At 41.7% G+C, this 23,152-nt stretch overlaps 1 protein-coding gene across 3 annotated transcripts in view; it reads left to right on the top strand.

Annotated features, from left to right (window-relative positions):
• Positions 1-23,152, top strand: part of DGKI (diacylglycerol kinase iota) — a 215,363-nt gene that overhangs the window by 177,189 nt on the left and 15,022 nt on the right. For all 3 annotated transcript variants that reach the window (XM_015866633.3, XM_032445594.2, XM_085521361.1), the window contains 2 exons: positions 575-600; positions 22,914-22,951. In XM_015866633.3, coding sequence (XP_015722119.3) covers positions 575-600; positions 22,914-22,951 — 64 coding nt within the window. The remainder of the gene's footprint in view (positions 1-574; positions 601-22,913; positions 22,952-23,152) is intronic.

Here is a 23,152-nt window from a genome sequence, read left to right as displayed (position 1 = left end):
CTTTTTTAATTTTTTTTTCTCTATTTATGTTGCTTTTATGAAATTGGCATTACTATGAATTTGTTAATTCCAGTTAGTGTTTTATATTCTCCATCACACTGCCTCATGCTAAAAATGGCATTAGTACTTGTGAGTTCCTTCAAAGCTATCCTTTCCTCCATTGCCTCTACTTGTGAGGGTTATTCCTAGCCCACACTTGATTATGGTCCATTTGATAATCTCTGGAGGATCAGGATTTACTCAAAAGCAGCATGGGGTATTTCTGATAGTAATAGTAGTAAAATTCGTTGCCAAGTACCTATAGAAACTCATGGCATGAGTGCTTAACAGTGAGACCACAGCCTTATGAATGTGGTTCCATATGGCCTCTCAAGTCTGCATGACCTGCTGCAAGAGGTCTCTGCGCTTTCTGCTTCTTTTTATTTTGTTAGCCGTGTTACAGTCCCTCCTTTGAAATAAGTTTAAGAATAAAACCTTTCAATTCCTCCATATCTCATTTCCCATAGTGACTTTTGAACCTGATTTGTGACCTTTTCATGGGAAAGATTGACTGGACTTTGTTGTTTTATTTCAGGTCACCAGTTTCTTCAGAAGATCAAGGTAAGATCTGCTTTATACATACAAGTAGCATATTAAAAATTAGATTTGGTGAATAGCTAGGAATCTCTTAATACAGTTATGTTGTGGGAAAATAACTTTATAAAATGAAAGTTTGATATTACTCACATGTTGTTCACATCTGGACATGAAGTGCTTGTTCATTAATTGGTGCTGTCAGAAGCTAAGGTTATGCTGAGGAGTTAGTAAAATGAATCTTGCCCAAGCAACCTGAACCACTGGTAGTGGCTGCAATTTATTCATGTAAATGCATGGATAACCTGTAGAAAGTTATGTGGATTTGAAGGGAAATACATGGTTTTGGTGATTATGAGCTTCTCTCTTATGGCTCTCAGGACAGCACCTTTGTAACAAAGGAGAATGGATTTATGCTTTAAAGGATTGAGTCTAACTGATCTAGGTTACTACAAAAATCAGTTTGGGAACACTGTAAGGAATTTAGCACAGGTTGAAGCTTCTATGTGTATTAATATTTCTTGAGTAGCAAGAGTTGCAGGCTGTGGTGATACACTTGCTCTGAAATAAGCTGAAGGATTCAGTCTTTTGCTGAGATTGCTGTGACTAGCTGGTTAATACCTTGATCAACTTGGATTCTTAGATATAAATATCTTTAGAGGACAATAAATTGCTGTTACTTTGGTACTGAAGTCCAGAGGCACACTGCAAATCAGGAAGAAATAGCACTGGAAGAATTATGCAAGGAATGAGGGTAACAGAGACTGAAACTGAGAGGGGGTTCATCATATAGCTCTGAATCTAGAATATTATTTTGGATACCCAAAAAAAAAAAAAAGTTTTTTCTTTCTACATCTAATTTCTATGCATTTATCAGTCAACAAAATTTCTGGACAATACAGTAAGTTTTATTTGGTCTTGATGTAGAACAGTAAAGGCTTGCAAATGAAGATGTAAAAGGGGTGGGTCTGAGCCTGCGAATGTGTGGAGTGCTACACAAATGAGCAATAGAAATACCAACTGGTGTTGATGGGACCCAAGAGGGGCTACAGCATATATGTTTGTTTGGCCTGTGGGGTGATTAGTTAGTTAGGTAGCAGCCTACATTGTCTTTGGCACCAGCCAACTTTTTAATCGAGTACAGTGGCTGTCTAACATACCATCATTAATAAATTCTCTTCCATCTCCTCAACACATGATTTCTTAGTCAAGGTTATAGAAATGGAAAGGAGGTTAATCCAAAGATCCATCTCTAGCCCACTCTTGTCTGATTGTAGTGGATCCCTTGATAAATAAGAGCAGGAAGGTGACAGAAGCATATAGTTTGACTTTTCTGGTGTACCAACCCAATCTGCCTCTAGTAATTTGCAGTACACTGACATTGTGAACAAAGAGAGCTTTCTTATTTAATAGTTTATCTGCTTTTTAGCATGCCTTCAGCTTTTTAGTACAATGTACCAGACACCTGTGGCATGTTAACAGTAGTCCCCATTTCTCCAACTTTCAGAAGAAATTTGAAAACATTATTGTTTAGTATACTCTTTCCAAATCTAGACTTAGTGTACTTTCGAGTGCAACTTGTTAATGATAGACTGCTTTGCTTTTTCATTTCCCTTGTATTTGTTCCATTGCCTCATCATTATCTATTAATAGAGCAACAAAGAGTGTATAACATATTTCCTTGTATGTCTTCAAATTTCATTATTTCCTACTGTCATAATGTATTCCTTCATTCCAATGTATTTATACTGTTCTATTCTTTCACAAAATCTTCCTGTTTTCCATCTACCATCTGCTGCCAGGATCTGGCTTTTTAGGTTTGATGAGCATCTCCGAATAACCTCATCCTTTCTCTCTTCACTTTTTCTTGTAAAAAAACTTCTGAAATACAAGTTGAAAGACCTATTTTTGTTTGACAAATTGCAGATGGGCTAGTGCTAGTTATTAGATTATTATTATTATTATTGTTATTGTTATTATTTGTTTAGTGACTGTGGCATATCTAGCTAGATTTGCAAACTGTTTAAATATGTAGGAGCTACTGTTTAAATATGTAGGAGCTTCTATCAAACACAAAAGATTTCCTGTGTCTCAGAAAGAGATCCAGTGCCTTGGATTTCCTCTCTCCCACTGTGTCACATGCAGTCCATGGTAAATAAGCAAAGTACTAGAAGAAAAACATGACAAAAGTGCTGTAGCATAAGATGGCTTGAACCTAGGGGCTTCTCAGCCCATTTTAAGCATAGTTGTTGAAGCATTTCAAATTACTCTGAAATCTATTATCTAAACACAACTTGGGAGTAGAGCTGAGAATTCTCTGAACTGCCTGGCTTTTACAGTGTTTATGCATACCTCTCGTGGTATAATTTTTCTTGGAGTAGAGATCCAATAATGTTAAGACTCTTATTCAGCCATGTACCTATTCAATATCTTAAACATTTTTATGTACAGTTATAAGGCAGTAATGCTTTAAGGTGTACAGATCATGCTGTAGAGTAATCTTATCTCACTGGCATCACTCCTTGTCCTTTCTTTCTGCTTCTCTTCCCTATTATTGGGCAACTTTCCAGTGCTGATTTTCTGATGATGTTATATGTTGGCCATTGCTGAGAAAAGACACTTTCTACAGTCTTGTGCCAACTCCACCCCCCCACCCCCCCCTTACTGTTTCTGTGTGTTTCTTTCTTTTCCTTTATTCTTATGGCCCTTTTATGTCTCTTTTCCCTTGTCCATGGTCTTCTTGCTGCATGGTGAATAGATTCTCTTATTGTGCTCTTCACTTTGGTTTCTGATTGTTCTCAGTGTGCAGCACCTGCTTCTGCTTCTAGTGTTAGTTGCCAGAAGTAGCTGTAGCACTTGTAGTGGAGTGTCATGGTTTAATAATTTTGTAATTTTTGCTATCAGTATTCCACATCATAACATCATATAAAGCATGAATAATTTTACTGAATCTGCAACTTATCAGAAGAAGACTACATCTCCCAGGGAACAACACGATAGGTCACGGGACCTGGACTCTATATTAACTCTGTCGCAGAACAGACTGACGCTTTTCGAGTTCTGGCGTTCAGGGGAGTGTGTGGGAGCCTTCAGCCGTTCGCCTAGATTCACAGTAGGCCTCTCGGTTACGGGACTCATTCTCTCTCCTATTTTGCTTGATTCGTTAGCTCAATTTCAATTATATTGTATTATATTGTGTTATCCTGTATTTCGATATAGTATTTAGTAAATAAGTGTGCCTCCTTAGATCGTTGCCGCTGTTTTCTTTTCCTAATTAACTTTTTCCTTTCGGCCTAGGGCCCCTCCGGGGCCTACGGCCCCCTGTCACGGACGCAGGTGGATTTTTAGTTCAAACCGTGACAGATTTTGGTGGAGGATGCGGGCAAATTGAGTTGCTGTTTTTCTGTGTTTTCTTCTGTTGCTCTTTTAGCTTTTAACAGAGCTACGAGTTTTTTTTCCCTGTTAAGGAGCTATCTCGTGTTTGCGATTCTGCACCTGCGAGCTTGACCTTGAAAGTCCAGGCGGACTGCCAATACTCCGGTATATTTTATAAACACTGCTGAGCTTTGTTTTCTTTTACTTTTTTCTCTCTATTGGAGGAAAAAAGATGTTTTCTCTACTAAATTTGTTTTACCAGGGACTGTGTGCCATTGGTTCCTTTTTTGAGACGCTCCGAACATATTGGGCCATGTTTAAGCTAGCCACTTTTTCTTATGGAGCTATACAATGGTATAATGGATTGAAAGCATGGTTAGCAATGCTCACTTCGTATCTGTATACAGCTCCAGAGGGAGCAACTAATGCAACTAATTATACAGAAATGGTGATTTTTAAGCGTGCTCCTCTTTCTTTCTATGAATCCTTTATGCAGTTTTTGAATGATCAGTGGGCCACACTCTTAATCTCCCTGATCTTACTGTTGATTATTGTAATAATCTCACTCAGTATCTGGGTTTATAACATCCGGAGGAAGTCTTCCCTAGAACCAGAGAATACTGAGTGGCAGGGAATTGAAGAGATTCTCAAAGGACAGACATCTTCAGTGTTATGGAGCTTCACTCCTGAACACTTGAAGAATCCTGAGAGTTTGATTGCATATTTGAGGCAGGAATGTTGTGGCTCAGGCAGATCTCAGGAGGCACAAATGATTTTGGGCCTAGCTAATGCTTATTGGGCCTTAGTCAATACCATTCCTGAGAGGGAAGTTTTTGAAGCTGAGAGAGAGAGTCTCAGGGCCGAGAAGGAGAGTCTTAGAGCTGAGGCAGAAAAACTTTGGGCTGAGAAGGTAGAGAGAGAAAAAGCTTTTGAAGCTGAGAGAAAAGATCTCCTGTACCAACGAGACTCAATCTGGTACGAGAAAGAGAGTCTTAGAGCTGACGCAGAAAAACTTTGGGATGAGAAGGTAGAGAGAGAAAAAGTTTTTGAAGCTGAGAGAAAAGATCTCCTGTACCAACGAGACTCAATCTGGTACGAGAAAGAGAATCTTAGAGCTGACACAGCAAAACTTTGGGATGAGAAAAGCTCCCTGCAATCCCAACTCAACACTCTCCAGTCCGAGCGCGATGCCCTCCGGTCCGAGCACGACACTCTCCAGTCCGAGCACAGCGCCCTCCGGTCCGAGCACGACACTCTCCAGTCCGAGCACAGCGCCCTCCGGTCCGAGTACAACACTCTCCAGACTGAGCGCGATGCCCTCCGGACCGAGCACAATGCCCTCCAGACCGAGCACAACACTCTCCAGTCCAAGTATGACGCCGTCCAGTCTGAGTGCGGCACCCTTCAGGCCAAGCATGATGCCTTCCAATCCAACTGTGATGCCCTCCAGTCCGAGCACAACACTCTTCAGTCTGTGCATAATGCCCTCCGGTCCGAGCATAACGCTCTTCAGACTGAGCACAATGCCCTTCGGACCGAGCACAACACTCTTCAGTCCGAGCATAACACTCTTCAGACCGAGCACAGCGCCCTCCGGTCCGAGCATGACACTCTCCAGACTGAGCGCGATGCCCTCCGGTCCGAGCACGACGCTCTCCAGTCCGAGCACGGCGCCCTCCGGTCCGAGCACGACGCTCTCCAGTCCGAGCACGGCGCCCTCCGGTCCAAGTATGACACTCTCCAGTCCAAACACAAAGACCTCCAGTCCGGGTACGACAATCTCCGGGCAGCGCGCAGCGCCCTCCTGTGTAAGCACAACGCTCTCCAGTCTGAGCACGACGCCCTCCAGTCTAGTTATAACGTCCTCAGGGCAGAATGCGACACCCTCAAGTCTGAACCGTATGTACTCCAACTTAACCAACCACCGGGGGCACCAGATACAATGTTGGTTGCCCCTGTAAGAGGGCGAAAAACAAAACGAGTTTCAACTCAGATAGAGAAAATGCAGAAGGAGTTAGAAGAGCGGAGGGAGTTAGGAGAGCAGGACTCAGGAGAGCAGGGGGACTCAGGAGAGCAGGGGGACTCGGGAGGTCAGGGGGACTCAGGAGAGCAGGAGGAGTCAGAAGACCAGAGGAAGTCGGCGGAGCAGAGGTTGTTAGAGCAGTATAAGAAGATGTTAGAGGAGGAGAAGAAGTCAGAGGAGCAGAGAAAGTTAGGAGAGAGAAAGTTAGGAGAGAGGAAAAAGGAGGAAGGTCGCCTGGAGGAAATAACACAAGCGTCAGAGTCAGGGTCAGAGTCAGACGAGGAGCCAAAAGCTAGATTTTCTTTACGAGAATTTCTCGAGTCCAAACTTATAGATGGGGCAGCCTCATCAACACAGCTGCCAACATTAACACCTGAGACTCCTGATAGAGCAAAAGGTGAGCAAAGTATTACGACCATTATTGATCGATCTTTTAAACTGAGTGAAATTCGAGATCTGAGAAAGGATTTCACACGTCAGCCAAAAGAAAATATGGTCACTTGGTTACTTCGCTGCTGGGACAATGGTGCCAACAGTGCGTGGCTCGATGGCAGTGAAGCTCGCCAACTGGGTAGCATTTCCAGGGACTCACGTGTGGACAGAGGTATAGGCACATGCCAAAATCGGTCCTACACCCTCTGGAAGCGGATGTTGATAGCGGTAAGAGATAGATTCCCCTTTAAACGGGACTTGGAGCCTGAGAAAAAGAAATGGACTGATATGGAGAAAGGTATCCAATTTTTGAGAGAAAGGGCTCTGGTGGAAATGCTCTACAGCCCCCAGTTCAATCGTAACAATCCAAACCAATTACATGATCCTGAAGCAGTCCACGTTCCACGACAAATGTGGCGTGACTTTACAAAGGCAGCTCCAGAAAAGCATGCCAGTGCACTTGCATTGGTATATGGCAAAGGGGAAAGAAAGCCCCCTGTAAATGAGCTAATTAGCAGACTTCAGGAGCTTGAATTATTTATAAGCGCTACAGAAGTTAAGCTTTATACTTCAGCCATTGTCCAAATGGGAAAAAAAATAGTGGAAAGGTTAGACAAAGTAGAGGAAACACAAAGTGATATTATTGACAAATTGGCTAATGTGCCTGATGTAGATGAATCCACGGTGGTACCAGATGATGGAAACCAGGATTTCCACGATCGCCTATTGAGAGAGCTAAACAACATGAGTTCCTCTCGACCTGTATCATCGAAAATCTCAACCATAAAAAAGAGACGTCCTCGTATTCAAGCAAATGACAACGATAAGACACCTCGTATTCAAGCAAACGACAATGATAAGACCATACGTTTTGCTTTGTTGTATTTCTTGAGTAATCATGGGGAGGATATAAAGAAGTGGTATAACTCATCCACTTCTGCACTTCAGGCACGAGTGAAAGAATTACAATCCAAAACAACCACCAAGGTGAACTCTTCCAAACGGGGGAAAGTTCCAGTTGCTGCAAGCCGCCGAGGTAAACAATAGAGGGGCCCTGCCCCCAGCCAGGGGGGGGAAAGGGACAATAGAGTATACTGGACTGTGTGGATTAAGTGGCCTGGCACATCTCGACCACAGAAATATAAAGCCTTGGTGGACACTGGTGCACAATGCACCCTAATGCCCTCAAGTCACCAAGGGACACAACCAATATATATCCATGGAGTGACTGGGGGTTCCCAAGAATTGACTATGTTGGAGGCCGAAATAAGCCTCACTGGTAAAAACTGGCAGAGACACCCTATTGTGACTGGTCCAGAGGCTCCATGTATACTGGGAATCGATTACCTTAGGATGGGATATTTCAAGGATCCCAAGGGGTATCGATGGGCCTTTGGGATAGCTGCTGTAAACACAAATGGTGTTAAGCAGCTGTCAACTTTACCTGGTCTGTCAGATGATCCTTCTGTTGTGGGGTTGCTCCAGGTAAAAGACCAAGAGGTACCAATTGCCACCAAAGTGGTTCACAGACGGCAGTACCGCACCAATAGGGACTCATTGCTCCCCATTCAAAAGCTAATTCGCCAATTAGAAAATCAGGGAGTGATTAGCAAAACGCACTCGCCTTTTAACAGCCCCATATGGCCAGTGCGTAAAACCAGTGGGGAATGGAGGCTGACGGTAGATTACCGTGGCCTGAATGAAGTCACACCTCCATTAAGTGCTGCTGTACCAGACATGCTAGAACTCCAGTATGAATTGGAGTCAAAAGAAGCTAGGTGGTATGCCACCATTGATATTGCTAATGCCTTCTTTTCCATCCCATTGGCTGCAAAATGTAGGCCACAGTTTGCTTTTACCTGGAGAGGTATTCAGTATACCTGGAACCGTTTACCCCAGGGGTGGAAGCACAGCCCAACAATTTGCCATGGATTGATCCAAGCTGTTTTGGAACAGGGTAATGCTCCTGAGCACTTGCAGTATATTGATGACATTGTGGTGTGGGGCCATACAGCAGCAGAGGTTTTCAAGAAAGGGAAACAGATAATCCAAATTCTTTTGAAAGCTGGTTTTGCCATTAAGAGCAGCAAGGTGAAGGGGCCTGCCCAGGAAATCCAGTTCTTAGGCATAAAATGGCAAGATGGACGTCGTCACATCCCAGCAGATGTGATTGACAAAATCACTGCTATGTCTCCGCCCACAAATAAAACAGAGACCCAATCTTTTCTGGGAGTAGTGGGCTTTTGGAGAATGCATGTCCCAAACTACAGCCACATAGTGAGCCCTCTCTATCAGGTAACACGGAAGAAGAATAATTTCTCATGGGGTCCTGAGCAGCAGCAGGCTTTTGAGCAGATAAAACAAGAAATAGCCCGTGCCATGGCCTTGGGGCCAGTACGGACGGGACAGGATGTGAAGAACATCCTCTACACTGCTGCTGGAGAGAAAGGTCCCACCTGGAGTTTGTGGCAAAGAGCCTCAGGAGAGACCCGAGGCCGACCCCTAGGATTTTGGAGTCGAGCATATAAAGGGTCTGAGGAGCGCTACACTCCGACTGAGAAGGAGATCTTAGCCGTGTATGAGGGGGTTCGGGCTGCTTCTGAAGTAGTTGGGACAGAGGTTCAGCTTCTTCTAGCACCTCGCTTGCCAGTAATAAACTGGATGTTTAAAGGACAGGTTCCCTCCACCCATCATGCTACTGATGCCACTTGGAGTAAGTGGATTTCGTTAATTACTCAACGAGCTCGAATGGGAAAACTCAGCCGTCCTGGAATTCTAGAAGTGATCATGGATTGGCCTGAGAGTAAAAAAATTGAAATACCACCTACAGAAGAGGTATCACGTGCTAAAGAGGCACCACCATACAATGAGCTACCAGAAAACGAAAAGAAATTTGCCCTATTCACAGATGGATCATGTCGTATTGTAGGGAAGCATCGCAGATGGAAAGCTGCTGTATGGAGCCCCACACGACAAGTTGCAGAGGCCACTGAAGGTAAAGGAGAATCAAGTCAATTTGCAGAGGTAAAGGCTGTTCAGCTGGCTTTAGATGTGGCTGAACGGGAGAGGTGGCCAATGCTTCATCTTTATACTGATTCATGGATGGTGGCAAATGCCTTATGGGGGTGGTTGCAACAGTGGGAAAATGATAATTGGCAACGAAAGGGTAAACCTGTTTGGGCTGCTGAACTGTGGAAAGACATTGCTGCCCGAATAAGGAACATTGTTGTAAAGGTGCGCCATGTAGATGCTCATGTGCCTAAAAGTAAGGCTACTGAAGAACATAAAAATAACCATCAGGTTGATCGAGCTGCCAAAATTGAGGTGGCTCAAATAGACTTGGACTGGCAGAACAAGGGTGAATTATTCCTAGCTCGGTGGGCCCATGAGACTTCAGGTCATCAAGGAAGGGATGCAACATATAAGTGGGCCAGAGACCGAGGGGTGGACTTAACTATGGACGCTATTGCTCAAGTTATTCATGATTGTGAAACATGCGCCATAATTAAACAAGCCAAGAGGATGAAACCTATTTGGGGGGAAGGGCGATGGCAAAAGTATAAATATGGAGAGGCATGGCAGGTTGATTATATCACCTTGCCACGATCTCGCAATGGTAAGCGTTATGTACTCACCATGGTGGAGGCAACCACTGGGTGGCTCGAAACATACGCAGTACCCCATGCTACCGCCCGAAACACCATATTAGGGTTGGAAAAGCAAATCCTGTGGCGGCATGGCACTCCGGAAAGAATTGAATCAGATAATGGGACCCATTTTAAAAATTCCCTTGTAACCACTTGGGCCAAAAATCATGGCATTGAGTGGATTTACCATATTCCCTATCATGCACCAGCTTCTGGTAAGATTGAACGATTCAATGGGTTGTTGAAAACTATGTTAAAAGCAATGGGTGGCGGAACATATAAAAATTGGGAGAACCATTTAGCAGAAGCCACCTGGTTGGTCAACACTCGAGGATCTAGTAATCGTAATGGTCCTAACCAATCCAGCTCCCTACGTACCGTGGAGGGAGATAAGGTTCCTGTAATACACATAAAGAGCGTGTTGGGAAAGACGGTTTGGGTCCTTCCAGCATCTGGAAAGGGCAAACCTCTCCGGGGTACTGTCTTTGCCCAGGGACCTGGGTGCACGTGGTGGGTGATGGACAAAAATGGGAATGTCCAATGTGTACCACAAGGGAATTTGATGTTGGGGGAGTGCAGCCAATGATTTTCCTGTAGATATATAGGTAGAGTCTCAGAAAATATTTCAATTAGGTACAGAATAGTTCAATTAGGTATAGGACTTAAGATAGAGTGGATTAATGTTAAGGAAACACTTTTTCTCTATATACCTTAATTAGGCATTCTGTAAGCAAGTTTTCCATCTGGACTCTATATCCTGCACTGGCCATGCATGTGTAGAGCACACATGGAAAGAAGTATAAGTCAAAAGGAAATCTGCTGTGGTGGCTGGGAAAGGATGAGTGCACCTTGATGTGGGGGACGCCCTACTAGCACTGCCTTTCCCCTCTACCGCTGACATGTTTTCCTTTTTCTGGCAGTTTTGCCATTTTCTCAAAATTAATAAATAGTAAATTAGGTTATAGAGTTTTGTTCTCAACTTAGGGATTTGTATGGAATAAATATAGATTGTTGAGAAAAAAATAAGGTTGCTGATTATTCACAATTATACATATGAGTGTGTATGTATGTATAAATATAATGTAATGATGTAGAATAAGGGGTGGAATGTCATGGTTTAATAATTTTGTAATTTTTGCTATCAGTATTCCACATCATAACATCATATAAAGCATGAATAATTTTACTGAATCTGCAACTTATCAGAAGAAGACTACATCTCCCAGGGAACAACACGATAGGTCACGGGACCTGGACTCTATATTAACTCTGTCGCAGAACAGACTGACGCTTTTCGAGTTAACAGAGTTGCTACCAGAATTAGCATCTAATGTGAGTGGCACTTCCATTAATCCCTGACAGCATTATGCTGAGCTGAAGAGAGGGTGAGTCTGAAGCACTGTCTGTCTGTGGCTGGGCATCTATTGAACAGTTGTAACAGTGCACAATACTTCTAGTTATGGACACGTGTTAAAGGTACCTTTATCAGTTAAAGAACTGAGCCATTTTAATAGCCTCAGAAAGGGAATCAGTACTGCTAGAAACTCTTAAAAGATTTTGAGGTTTTTGCCTATGTCCTTGGTATAAGGTACTTAATACATGAGCATTTAGAGCCAAGTAGAAAAACTAACTCCCAGTTTCCCTAATTGTCTGACCAAATGAAACCAATGAAGTGAAAACGAAAGCATGGTAATTTAGAGAAGGTCTTAAGGTGGAAGTTGACGAACCTGGGCTTTTTGCTTTGTTTTCCTCTACCAAACCTGCTTTTTGTTGCATCAACATAATTTCTGGCAAACTTTGCTATGTTAAACTCAATATCTTTTCATTGCAATGGATTCCAAATTCATGAGGGAGTAGGGCTCAAGTGAGAAATTAGGACAAGAAACAAATATATTCAAAGGAAAAAATTTGGAGAAGGTCAATAGTGTCATAATATGACACAGTGGGTGAAGGTGAAGAGTGATTTTCTGTTTGGAAAGACAAGTAGGGACACCCAAAGGTCTTTCAGATTCTGGCAGGGACTGATTTTTAGATAATCATCCAGTCTGAATACCTTATCTTTAAGAGGCATTTTTGCAGAGCCAGAAGTGCATTAGAAATGAAAAGGTTTTAAGTGATGACCTTCAAATTAGCATCTATTGGAAGACTTTTCCACAGGGATTACTTGGCATAGTAATCAGCAGGAAGCTTGGGGTGACAAATATAATACTGTGTCTAGAGGCCTCTGTGGGAGAAGAGAGACAGAGAGATTGTGGATCTCATTCTCTGGAGATATTCAGAACAACTTGGATGTTTTCCTGTGGAACCTGTGCTGGGGAATGTGCTTTATCAGAAGTTGGACTAGATGACCTCCAGAACTCCCTTCCAACCGCTACAGTCCTGTGATTCTGTGATAAGGAAGGGAGTAACCAACAGTATGCATGAAAGACAATGCAACTCAATCCTACACAGAAAAATGATTTGCTGTCTCTCTTTGAGACAGGATGTGCTGTTCATTATAGTGTGCTCCAGCACTGTTTGCCTGTTAAAGGGAAAAGGTCTGCACATGAGAAATAAGAATGTAGGAGTCCCAGAGATCAGTGTAAGAGCTGAGAACACTTACTGGAAAATGGGAATTTCCTGTTGTCCCTGTTGACCTTGGGAATCTGGGCTTCACTCCATTGACTTCCTTTCATATTTGTGGAGTCACTGGCCTCTGGTCTTGCTAGTCAGAGTCTGCAAATGAACAGTCAAGAGTGGGCTTTTAAAATTTATTTATTTATTTATTCTTAAAGTGGGCTTCTATTCTGAATAAAAGGACAACTCCAGAGCATCCTGAATCTCTCAGTGCTGGTAGAGTCATTAAAAACAAAGCAAACCACCAAAAAACTGCTCTGTAAACCAGATTTCTTCAAAGGAGAGTGATGTGCTTTTGCACATCTCCAACTGAGAAGCTGTCTTCATCAGCGTGATGGTGATGTTGTTGCCATTTACCTAGCAACAAACTGAGTTGTCCTGGAATGCTTTCACTGAACAAATCAAAGGCAGTGCTGTGTGTGTGTGGGGGGGGGGGGGGGGGAGAGAGGGGTAGAGGGGGGGGAGGGAGGAGCTCCTGACTGCAGGTATTTATTTTGATTAATTAGCCACTTTGGGAAGAAAGCCCTCCTGGATAGTGTTTTGAAAGTAAGTCTGTGGCCAGCTGAGCTAACAGTAGCATAGGGATCTGATCAGGGTTTGTTTGTTCACATCTCAGCAGAGGGTGGGTTCGATTCAGAGCCATAATACTTATAACAAGAGAAAGTGTTCTGTGAAAGCACTTCTGTAGGACTGAGGGAGGCCCATTGCCAAAACCTTTAAAAGGTACCTATGTCCTATCTCCCATTATATCTAAACAGGCTAAGGGATCAGTAGGCAGCTAGGAAAGGAAAGAAGGAAAGGTTTGGCAGATGCAGTAGGGGAAAACTGAGAAATTTTCTTTCCAGCTGGCCACTGTCTTTATCTCTTTCCCCTTGGAAGAGCATAGGAGCAATGAAAGTGTTATCTGGACCTGGGCATCAGTTTTCAAGCAGAAGACCTGGGTAACCTAACACTACTTCACTCCTGCATTTTGTTTCTGATGGACACAGTGATTCTGCTTGTGGTCAGATGACCATGGTAACTCATTGAAGTAACAGAGGAAAAAGATTCCCTCCATCCACTCAAGACTCTGGCCAGCAAATAAAAGCTTGAAATGACTTTCAGATTGTTTATTTCTATGGTGAAGACCTAATTTTGAAGATGATTTACTTAGATATTGCTGTATAAAGGCATTGCAGCTGGCCTTGATGTGGCAAAGATGTGAAGGAGTTGCAGTAGGAATGTCTGTAATAGTAATGGTCTGCCATGTTAAGGGAGGGTGAAGAATAATATGATCCACACTGTTCCTGGTATTTTTTTGTAACCCTTTTTTGTTTTTAAGTAAAAAAAGTAAATCATTGCTTAATTATTTTGCCTAGAACTCCTTTCCTGCCAAACTACTGCCACTCTTTTGATAAAGTGTCTGCATTAGTCAGCCACAGTCTTCCCTGCCTTGTGTTCTTGCTTCATCAGAGACATTTTCCTCCACCACATCACTCCTGAAAATGACAGTAATTGTTCCCATCTTGGCTTAAAAGTAAAAATGGTGGAAGGCAAAAGGAAATTTAAAAAAAGGAATGATGTCTGCCAGATGGTATTTAGTTTATCTGCAACTGCTCTTTGGGTTTTTGGACCATTTACAAAGGAAGCCCTTTCGCCTTATGGTCATCTCTTCCCTTTGTAAAACTAGTTGAGACAGTCTTGCAGGAAATGTTCAGCATAAGGATTTGAATACTTCCACTGCTAACTATCAACTGTACTCTCAGCTCAGCACCAGTGCCACATAAACAATTCAGGGTGGACTCTAATTGGCATCAAATTACCTTTAAACTAGTCTGACAGTGCAAATGGGGCCTAAAAGGCAGCTTGAGTGTAATTTACATCTGCTTGAAAGCCTCTTTATCCTTGTAGAGTTTTATGAAGGGACTTCTGTGTAAGTGAGAATTTGGCCTTTCTTTTCTATAACAGTGTGTGGTTATTTTTACTTTTTTTTTTAATCTTTTTTTTTTTTTTTACTATATTTTTTTTTCTTAATCTTTTCTCTAAACAGTGATTTGCAGCTGTTTGTTGTGTGAATCTAAAATTCTAAAAAGAAAAGGTTTTTAATACAAAAACTATCTTAGTAAGGGGTGATTTTTGCATGTTAAATTCCTTTGTTTTATTTCTAAATTAGGCAAACAGATGCGGTTAATACTGTGTCGGTTCTTCCCTTTGGATTTGCACAGAATTAGGTAGTTTTGTAGCTAAAGGACAACCCAAACTGTTGAGAAGGACTTTTTACCTCTTTGAGCAATCCCAGAAATAGATATTATTGAAACATGACTTGTTCAGAGGGCCAGCATGCTTCAAAAAGTGCCTCTTAAACCGCAGGAGACGGTATGCTCATACACACGTTTTCCTGTACAGATGGATTAGCTGGAGATGCTTTGCGTAGACCTTGTGCTGAATAGTCACCAGACTTCTGTGTCTGGCTGCTGTTCAGCTGAGGTGTTTCTGAGCTTTTGGTTGTAGCAGATTGTCTGTTTTATTGGTCTCTTAGGAGTATCTTGAACTCTCAGGCTCTTTATCTGATTTTCTTTCACGGAAACAGTGCTTCACAGCTCTGCTCTCATGAGCTACCTAGACCACTGCTGGAGCCCTGAGATTCCATAAGAAGTCTGAGCCTTTCCCACAGCTGAAGTCCTGTGGGGAAATCTTGTTTATCGTCTGTTTCTTTAGGATATTGGATAGTGGAAGCAAACAGATACATTTTGGAAAAAAGTTTCAAAATCAGTTAGTCTCTGCCATAGTCAACAATAACAACAACAAAAAACAAACACCAGTACACTGTAGGTTTGAAATCTGTGAACTGAATGTATTTTTGCTGTCTTATTTTTGTCACAGTTCTTATACGGTCTTGAGTCTGCTGTGTAACTCATTCAGTAAGTCCGTTGCCTGTTTTCTGTTCCCTTGGCAGGCTACTCCTTCAAGAATTTCTAGTTTTCAAAAAGGCTTGTGAGAGACTTCTTCTTAAGTTATAAATGCGTTTTGCCCATGAGAGCGATTGATGAGTTTTCTTACCTCAACTCAACCCTTGAGCCTTTTTCCATTGTATTTTCTCCCCTTCTTCCATTGAGGAGGGAGAGTGAGAGAATGGCTGTAGTGGAGTTTAGTTGTCCATCAGGGTGAAACATCCACACTATCAAAGCACTGCTAAGCTTTCTCCTCAGGCAGATTCCTTAGTAGTATAAGGTCTGGTTTTACAGTGATCTCTTGAAAATGGGTGTTTTTTCCCCCCAACACAGCTTTTTCTATATCTAGCTGTAAGAAAATAGTCAGTCCTGAGGTTTATGATAGGATCAAATATCTTTTTACTTGTCTTGGCACTAGTATAATAATAGATTCCATGGGAGTAGGTATCTCTTACTAGGGCTTGACTGACTAGGCTGTGAGTCCAAACTGGGTAGCCCATATTCAGAGAGCTTTTCCATGTCCTACAAGGATGAAATTTTTTAAGTACTCTTCCAATGAACATAGAGGTTATTTTCTTCTGCAGAATTCTAACCCAGTATTTCTATTGGCCATTTTGCTCTGCTGTTTTTAGTTTTTGTTAGTCTTTTGACCCTCATACCCACACAGATATATTTATTTCCTTTTCTTTTCTTGGGAAACCCCTCAATGCACAAGACTTTATTTCCATTTTCTTTTGTTTGTTGCTGTTTTCAGTAGTTGTTTCCAGTACTTGTAGGTACATAAAATACATGAAGAAACATTTAATTGCTCTTTCCTCTCAATGTAGCTTCAAAGAGAAAGCATCATCCGCTTCAGTGACACTCGAGACTGTCTGCAGATCAAAGACATGCCAGCTTGTAGTCATTCCAACAAAGCATTATTAATTTTTTATTTAATTTCTCAGTTATGTAGACAATCTGGCGTACATATTTTAAAGGTTTTTAGTTTTTTTTTACTATAACCTTAAAAGCAGATTAAATATTAAGAAGAAGTGACTGGTTTATGAAAGCTCAAATGCAGAGATTTTCAGCTTTTCTTCACTGTGGATCCCTCAAAACTGTCTGTGGTACTGGCAGACACTTTAGATATGCCAGCTTACATGCTAGTTTATCATAGTCATCATGGAAGGGAAGTAGTCATAGAATAGCAGAATAACTTTGGTTGGAAAGGACCTTAAAGATCAAGTTCCAACTGCCCTAGCACAGGCAGGGTTGCCAACCACTAAGTCAGGGACCTAGATCAGATTGCCTAGGGCCCTATCCAACCTGGATTTATATGCTACTGTGGATGGGGCACTTGCAGCTTCTCTGGGCAGACTGTTCAAGCACCTCATTGCCTTCTGAGTAAAGAATTTCTCCTTGACATCTAATCTAAGCCTGCTCTCTTTTATTTTGAAATCATTCCCCTTTGTCCTCTCACTGCCTACCCATGTAAAATGTTGATTTCCCTCCTGCTTAAAATCTGCCTTCAAGCACTGAAAGGTTGCAGTAAGGTCTCCCCTGAGCCTTCTTTTGTCCAGGCTGAACAAGCTCAAATCCCTCAACTTTTCTTTGTAGGAAAGGTGCTCCAGCCCTCTGATCATCTTTGTGGCCCTCCTCTGGGCCCATTCCAAAAGCTCCATATCTTTCTTGTGCTGAGGGTCCCAGATCTGGACTCAGTAGCCCAGATGGGACATCACAAAGACAGAGCAGAGGGAAACAATCCCCTCCCTTGCCCTGCTGGCCACCCCTATTCTAATACAGCTCAGAATACTGTTGGTCTTTTGCACACTGTAGGCTCATGTTAAGTCATTCCATTGGCTGCTTCTCCGAAGTGGTCTGATCAACCACCTTTTCCTGCAGGTCAAGGTTGAAGTTCAGTCTACAGTAGAAGAGAGTTCAGCTCTGTATAGTTCTGGATAAGTTATGTTGCTTTCAGCTTTTCACATTAGATTTGGTCTATACTGGATTGTACAAAGCTGTTACAAGCAAATTGTTGTTTACAGAGGAAACAGTGTGTTTCTGAATGATAATCCATATAGATTACACACACTTGAGAGCTTAGCTTTTTTGAGTGATTGAAATAGTTATTATTGATTTCAGTGAAACTATTGATTTTGGTAAAACTAGTGCAAAATTATAAACAGGAACTTGTTTTCTTATTGTTTTTTTTGGTAATGCTGAACTTTAATAGCTCAGAAGACTCCTGCTGTGTGAAAAGAACACTCTTCAAGTCAGTATAAGCTTTTAACTTCTCAACATGTGAAACAGTAATTATTTTAAATTTCTGGTTCTGTGAATTTCGTAGTCCTCAGCAATAATAAGGGAAGGGAGATGTTCTGGAAGCTAATGATAGGCCAAGTTAAGTTGAACAACAGCTAAGAAATGTGATGATGTCACCTTCTGCTGCAGATTTTTTATTTATTGCTATCAGCCCAGCAAGATTTGAGTGAGGCAGCATTTGAAGAGGTGATCCTTAAGAGTTCCCTGGAGCAAATCTGGCAGGAAATGGAGATGTACACAGGGGCTCATAGTAAAGTGACTCACAGTGGAGTCCTGAAGTCTAATATATTTATTATCTGCTTCTAGACAGAAAGAAACATCCAGCACTGAAATGTGGATGGCATGTTAATTCCAAGTTCCTTGTCTTAAAACGAACTCAATGGTTGTAAGCACTGTCTGATAAATGAGGTTTGTACGATGGGTTGTACAATATCCTGAATATTTCAGATTATCAACTGTCTTACTGTGCCTTTTGAAGGAGCTGAAGGTTTTATCAGCCCCAATTTTTTTTACACTTTGGAGTTATGGTTGGTAAATCCTACCAGAATTTCCTGCGTGCTTAAATGCAGGATTTCTTGCTTATTGTCATACATGTTCAGGTGCATAGCTAGCCTTATAATTTTTAACCTGTAGTAGGATGTGTTATCACATTTTGCTCTCACACAGTGCGTTTTATTCTTAGACTTCAAATTGGCTCCATTTTAATCATGGATGTGACAACTCCTTTGTGTGGTACTTATATCTTAATGCACTTTTAAGTATTACGCTCCCTCCAGTGACACTCCCCAGACCTTCACTGAGGAATTCCCTGGAAACAGCGATAGCTTCAAAGAAGGCAAACAGTTTTATCATTATTCACTGTGGTTTAGTTTGTATAGTAATAGCAGATGTAACTGTGAACTGGAAAGGGTAAAACCAAGTGTGCAGTCTGGCTAGTAAAATCTGGAAGATATTTATGGCTTATGGTTGCCTTTATTCACTTAAAAAGCCAGATTAATTCTGTACTGCTGATGTTGGCAGACCATAGAACGATACTGTGATTTGGGATTCTTTTCTGTCATATTAGTAGCCTGGTGGGTGCTAAGACCCACTTATGTCCTTGGCATTGAGCTGATCAGCAGCTTTGAGATCAGAGGGGAATTTTCATGCATGGCAGATGGGAAGGTGTAGTTGTTGGTGGTTGAGCTTTTCCTTACTCGAGATGCTTCTGATAATTGTCTTTGGCAAATATTGCTTCTGAAGAAAGAAGACAGCGGCAACATCTTCTGTCCCTCTACTGTTTTTCTTTCTTGTTATACATTGTGGTCATGGGTCTGTCTTTGATAGTTGTTACACTATGAGAATGTGCTGGACAGCTTTTGAGGTCTGTGCTGGAATGATGCACAGTCAGTCTTACACAAACAGTTAAACCATTTCATGGTTGTTTTTGACTACAGGCTGGGCTCAGTGACTCAAAGATCCCTTCCCACCCTGATATTCTCATGTTACAGAAATACAGAAAGCTCCTGAAATTTATGAACATAAGTGTTATGCTCCAGATCCTTCATAGCTCTGTTGCCCTTCTCTGGACATGCTCCAGGTCCTCAATGTCTTGCAGTGAAGGACCAAGAAAGTAGTTGAGGTGTGGCCTCACCGGTTCTGAGTACAAAGAGAAAGCTGCGCTAGTTTCCAGAATTACCAGAATTCAAATATGTCTTTTAAATGTGGCTTTTTTTTTTCTCCTTTCCTTCTTTCATTTTTTTTTTCCTTCCCCCTCCCCCCCAGTTAGTGGATTACACACTTACTTTATAAGTCATCTGTGTGTTTTGTTTTAGTTTTATTTGTAAAGTAGCCAAGCTGGTGATTTAAATTGGCCAAGGTGTGATTAGAACCAGGTGTCAAAATTCATCCAGTGGAGACCCAAAGTTACTGCTCTCCAGCAGCTGTTTCATATATGATCCATGTTTCTGGCTGTCCATATCCTGGCAGGTGAAGCAACTCTGTCGAGATCCATCACCTCAGCAGTGATTTACATTTGCTGGGCGTTTCAGCAGAGCGACTGGTGGTGGTACGGAGATGGGTTAGGGTCTATGTGTAGCGATGTAGCCATAGAGAGAGTTGAACTTTGCTGAGAAGGCAGCCCAGGGTGTCTAGCACCATGACAGCCTAGTTATATGGACAGAGTCTTGAGTCTGAGTCTTGTCAAGGTGTCACATTTCATCAGTAATAAATCTGCTTGCACAAAAAGAAAAAGAAAAAAAGAAAAGAGTAATAAAACATTTCTATTAGTCATGAAATATACTTGTCTGACAAGAAGCTGAGAAAAGGCCTGATTTAAATATTTTTAAAATTAAGTAGATTTTGAAGCATCTTTAAGACATGAAGTTACTTTATGATATAAAACAATTGCATCATTCATGCTGGATGTTACACCAGTGGTGCAGTGTTGCTCAGAAGACAAAAAAAAAAAAAAAAAAAAAAAGCTCTTACTTTAGTGACTTTAATTTTAAGATAGCTTGGTATTACATGTTAACTGTTTTTGTCCAATTTCTCATTCAGCTCTCTTATCACTGCCATCTGCTTACTCGTTTTAACCACCTCTTCTACAGCCAGATAAATTTTGCCCTGAGACCCTTCCTCCTGAGTATGCCCACCAGTCCCATTTGAGTTTATGTAGTTAGTGTACTAAGCAATATTTGTAAGTGTATACAAAAGTGAGCTCTATTCTGAAGAATCTTTCTCCACATCTAGTTCTACAGCTTCTAAGTCTTTCAGCATTGTGGATTACTGTGCAGAATTATTTTACTGTGGTTTCATCTACTTGTTATGCCAGCTGATTTTGTTTATCTATAAAGCATTCATTTGTGCAACAGGTACTTAAAATTGTTTGCAGGTAGGCTTGGTAAAAAGAATGTGATTAGCTCAAAGCTAAGCACCTACCTAAATGCTTAGCTGGATTGGAGGCATAGAAAAAAGAGATTGTTTTACTTTTGTTTAATGTGTTTTAAAGCTGTGTTATCCTAACATCACCAGGAAAACCTCTGGTTACGTGTACTCGATGCAGAAGACTTGCCATGGATTTAAAGGCTTTTCTTTTGACTTCACGGTTTTTACTGGGTCTCCTAGCTTTTCTGAATTATAACCTCAACTAGCAGCTCTAATTTGCATGAAAAAAATGTATTTCTGTCTATTACATAATTTTAATGCAACCATATCTTAAAATACTGAATGTAGATGGTAATGAAAAGTTGGTGTCACCAGTTCATTTCTGCATGTGTGAGGAGAGCAGAATAGTTAAGCAAGCCCAGACTGCAGCAGCCCACACAGTAACTGAGATCCGATCTGTGAATAAGGACCAAAAAAAAAAAAAAAAAAAAAAAAGGAAAAAAAAAAAAGATTAACTGAGTGGCACAAGGGCCACATTCTGTTCTTGTATTAAATTGGGCAGAGCCAGTACTAGAATTACCGGGGAAAAAATAAGATAACTGTACCCCACTGAAAATGAAGTCTAAAGAAAAGACACAAATGTATTTTTCCAGTTCATTATCCTACTTGCTGGTGTTTGAAGTCTTCCATTCCTCAAAGCAGAGTGCCCTGGTCCCCCTGGTCCCCACAGACACCAGGGGATTTACTAAACTTAGTTTAACCTGTGATCACTGTAGGACTGCCCTAAATCCAGTGTTACAAGGAATACCTGTGGTTGCAGTTCCTCCTTTCCTGAATGAGAACTTAGCTAGACTGAATTTTTGCTTTTCTTATTGCTCTGAGTCTAGGGCATTAGGTGTCACTGGGATAACTGAAAAATGTGTAGAAGTCTAGGTGTTTTCAAAGACAGGAACTGTTGTTGAGCTGTCTTTGCATACTCTTCCTCTTCTGCCCTATCACTTCTGGAGTTGTAACAAACTCCTCATGGAACTCACACTGTGCAGTTTCATGTGTGTCATTTTGCAGACACAAATCCTTAGTATGGTTTTCCTTCTCCCTTGTTCTTCCCTATGTGAGCTGTTGGCATCATTATATCAAGGATGGAACTTCAGCAAATGCTTAACCTGATTGCACTGCCTAGACTTGCAGGCAGAAATGGGCCTTGACACTCTTGGAATAGTATGAACTAAGGCAAATGTTTAATGCTTTTTATGATGCAAACAGAAAAACTGCTTTCCCAGAAAGATTATTCATATATTTACTATAAAAGTTATAATAGTGAGAAGGAGGGAAAAGGATAGTTACTTGCTGTTGACTAGTACTGTTGCAGAGTGCAGGCTAAACACTGGACAATACAGAGTCTCAGGCTCTTGTCTTCCCTCTTCTTTCTAATGCGCTTAGGACACAGTTGTGGCCGTAAGTAGACCTGGGCTCTCTTCACAACTCTTCCCTGCCTTGTTGTGATTCTTTGTTCACTGTGCCTTTCTTTTTCCCCTTTTCTGCCTGTGTCTGTTTAAATTACCAAAGCTAAAAGGGTGGGAACTGGCTCCTGCCCTGTGTTTGATTCTGCCTACTAAATTAGTGGGACTTACTGACTTCTGGCAGGGCGAGATGTTCTTACAACGCAAATAAATATTAAGAAATCTCTGATTTGCCTCTCTTTTTTCTATGGCTTTGGACTCCCAGTGTATTTGATGCTGACTGACCACTTCACCATCAGTCCCACAGTCCAAGCAGTCTGTGGGAATTTCAGGTTCTCTGTGTTTGGCATTGATGTCCTCAGCTATAGCTTAGGTGCCAGGGAGTCAGCTCAGTCCTCTGCTGAAAAATCTCTGAAGTGTCACAAAGCAAAACTTCAGACAAAAAAATGCAGTACCAGAGCAGCATTGGAAATAATGGTTCAGTGTCCATACGGCATTCATGCAACATGTATAGTCTTCTTTCTCCCTTCTCAGCATGTCAGTCCAGGGTCCTCACCAGTTTTAATGGTATATGAGGATGCAAGCAGTTTGAAGCATCTGTTGTGTGCATACTGTGAGATGTGTTCTCAGCTGTGAGGCCATATACAGTATGCTTTCCACATAATATTAACTTTCTGTTTGTCTTTTGCAGCTCTTTTACAGGCAGTCATAGCTGGTGATCTGCTGAAGGTAAGCACAGAGCACTGAGTGTCCATGTTTCCACAGCTACTTGAAGGTTTGATATGCTGTAAATTATCTCACACCTCTGCTCAAAACATAAACGGACTGCTGTAGGGTCTGCTGTCAAATGCCATTTTACAGCCTTTCCAGGAAACCCTGAGTATTAGGGAGCACATCAGTCAGGTGAGGTGTGAAAATTGAGTGAATAGG

This window comes from Coturnix japonica, chromosome 1 (genome assembly GCF_054131305.1).
Source record: "Coturnix japonica strain WE chromosome 1, WE-NBRP24, whole genome shotgun sequence".
NCBI lineage: Eukaryota > Metazoa > Chordata > Aves > Galliformes > Phasianidae > Coturnix > Coturnix japonica.
Note: the sequence above shows the minus strand (reverse complement) of the source record. Positions and strands in the feature narration are given on the sequence as shown.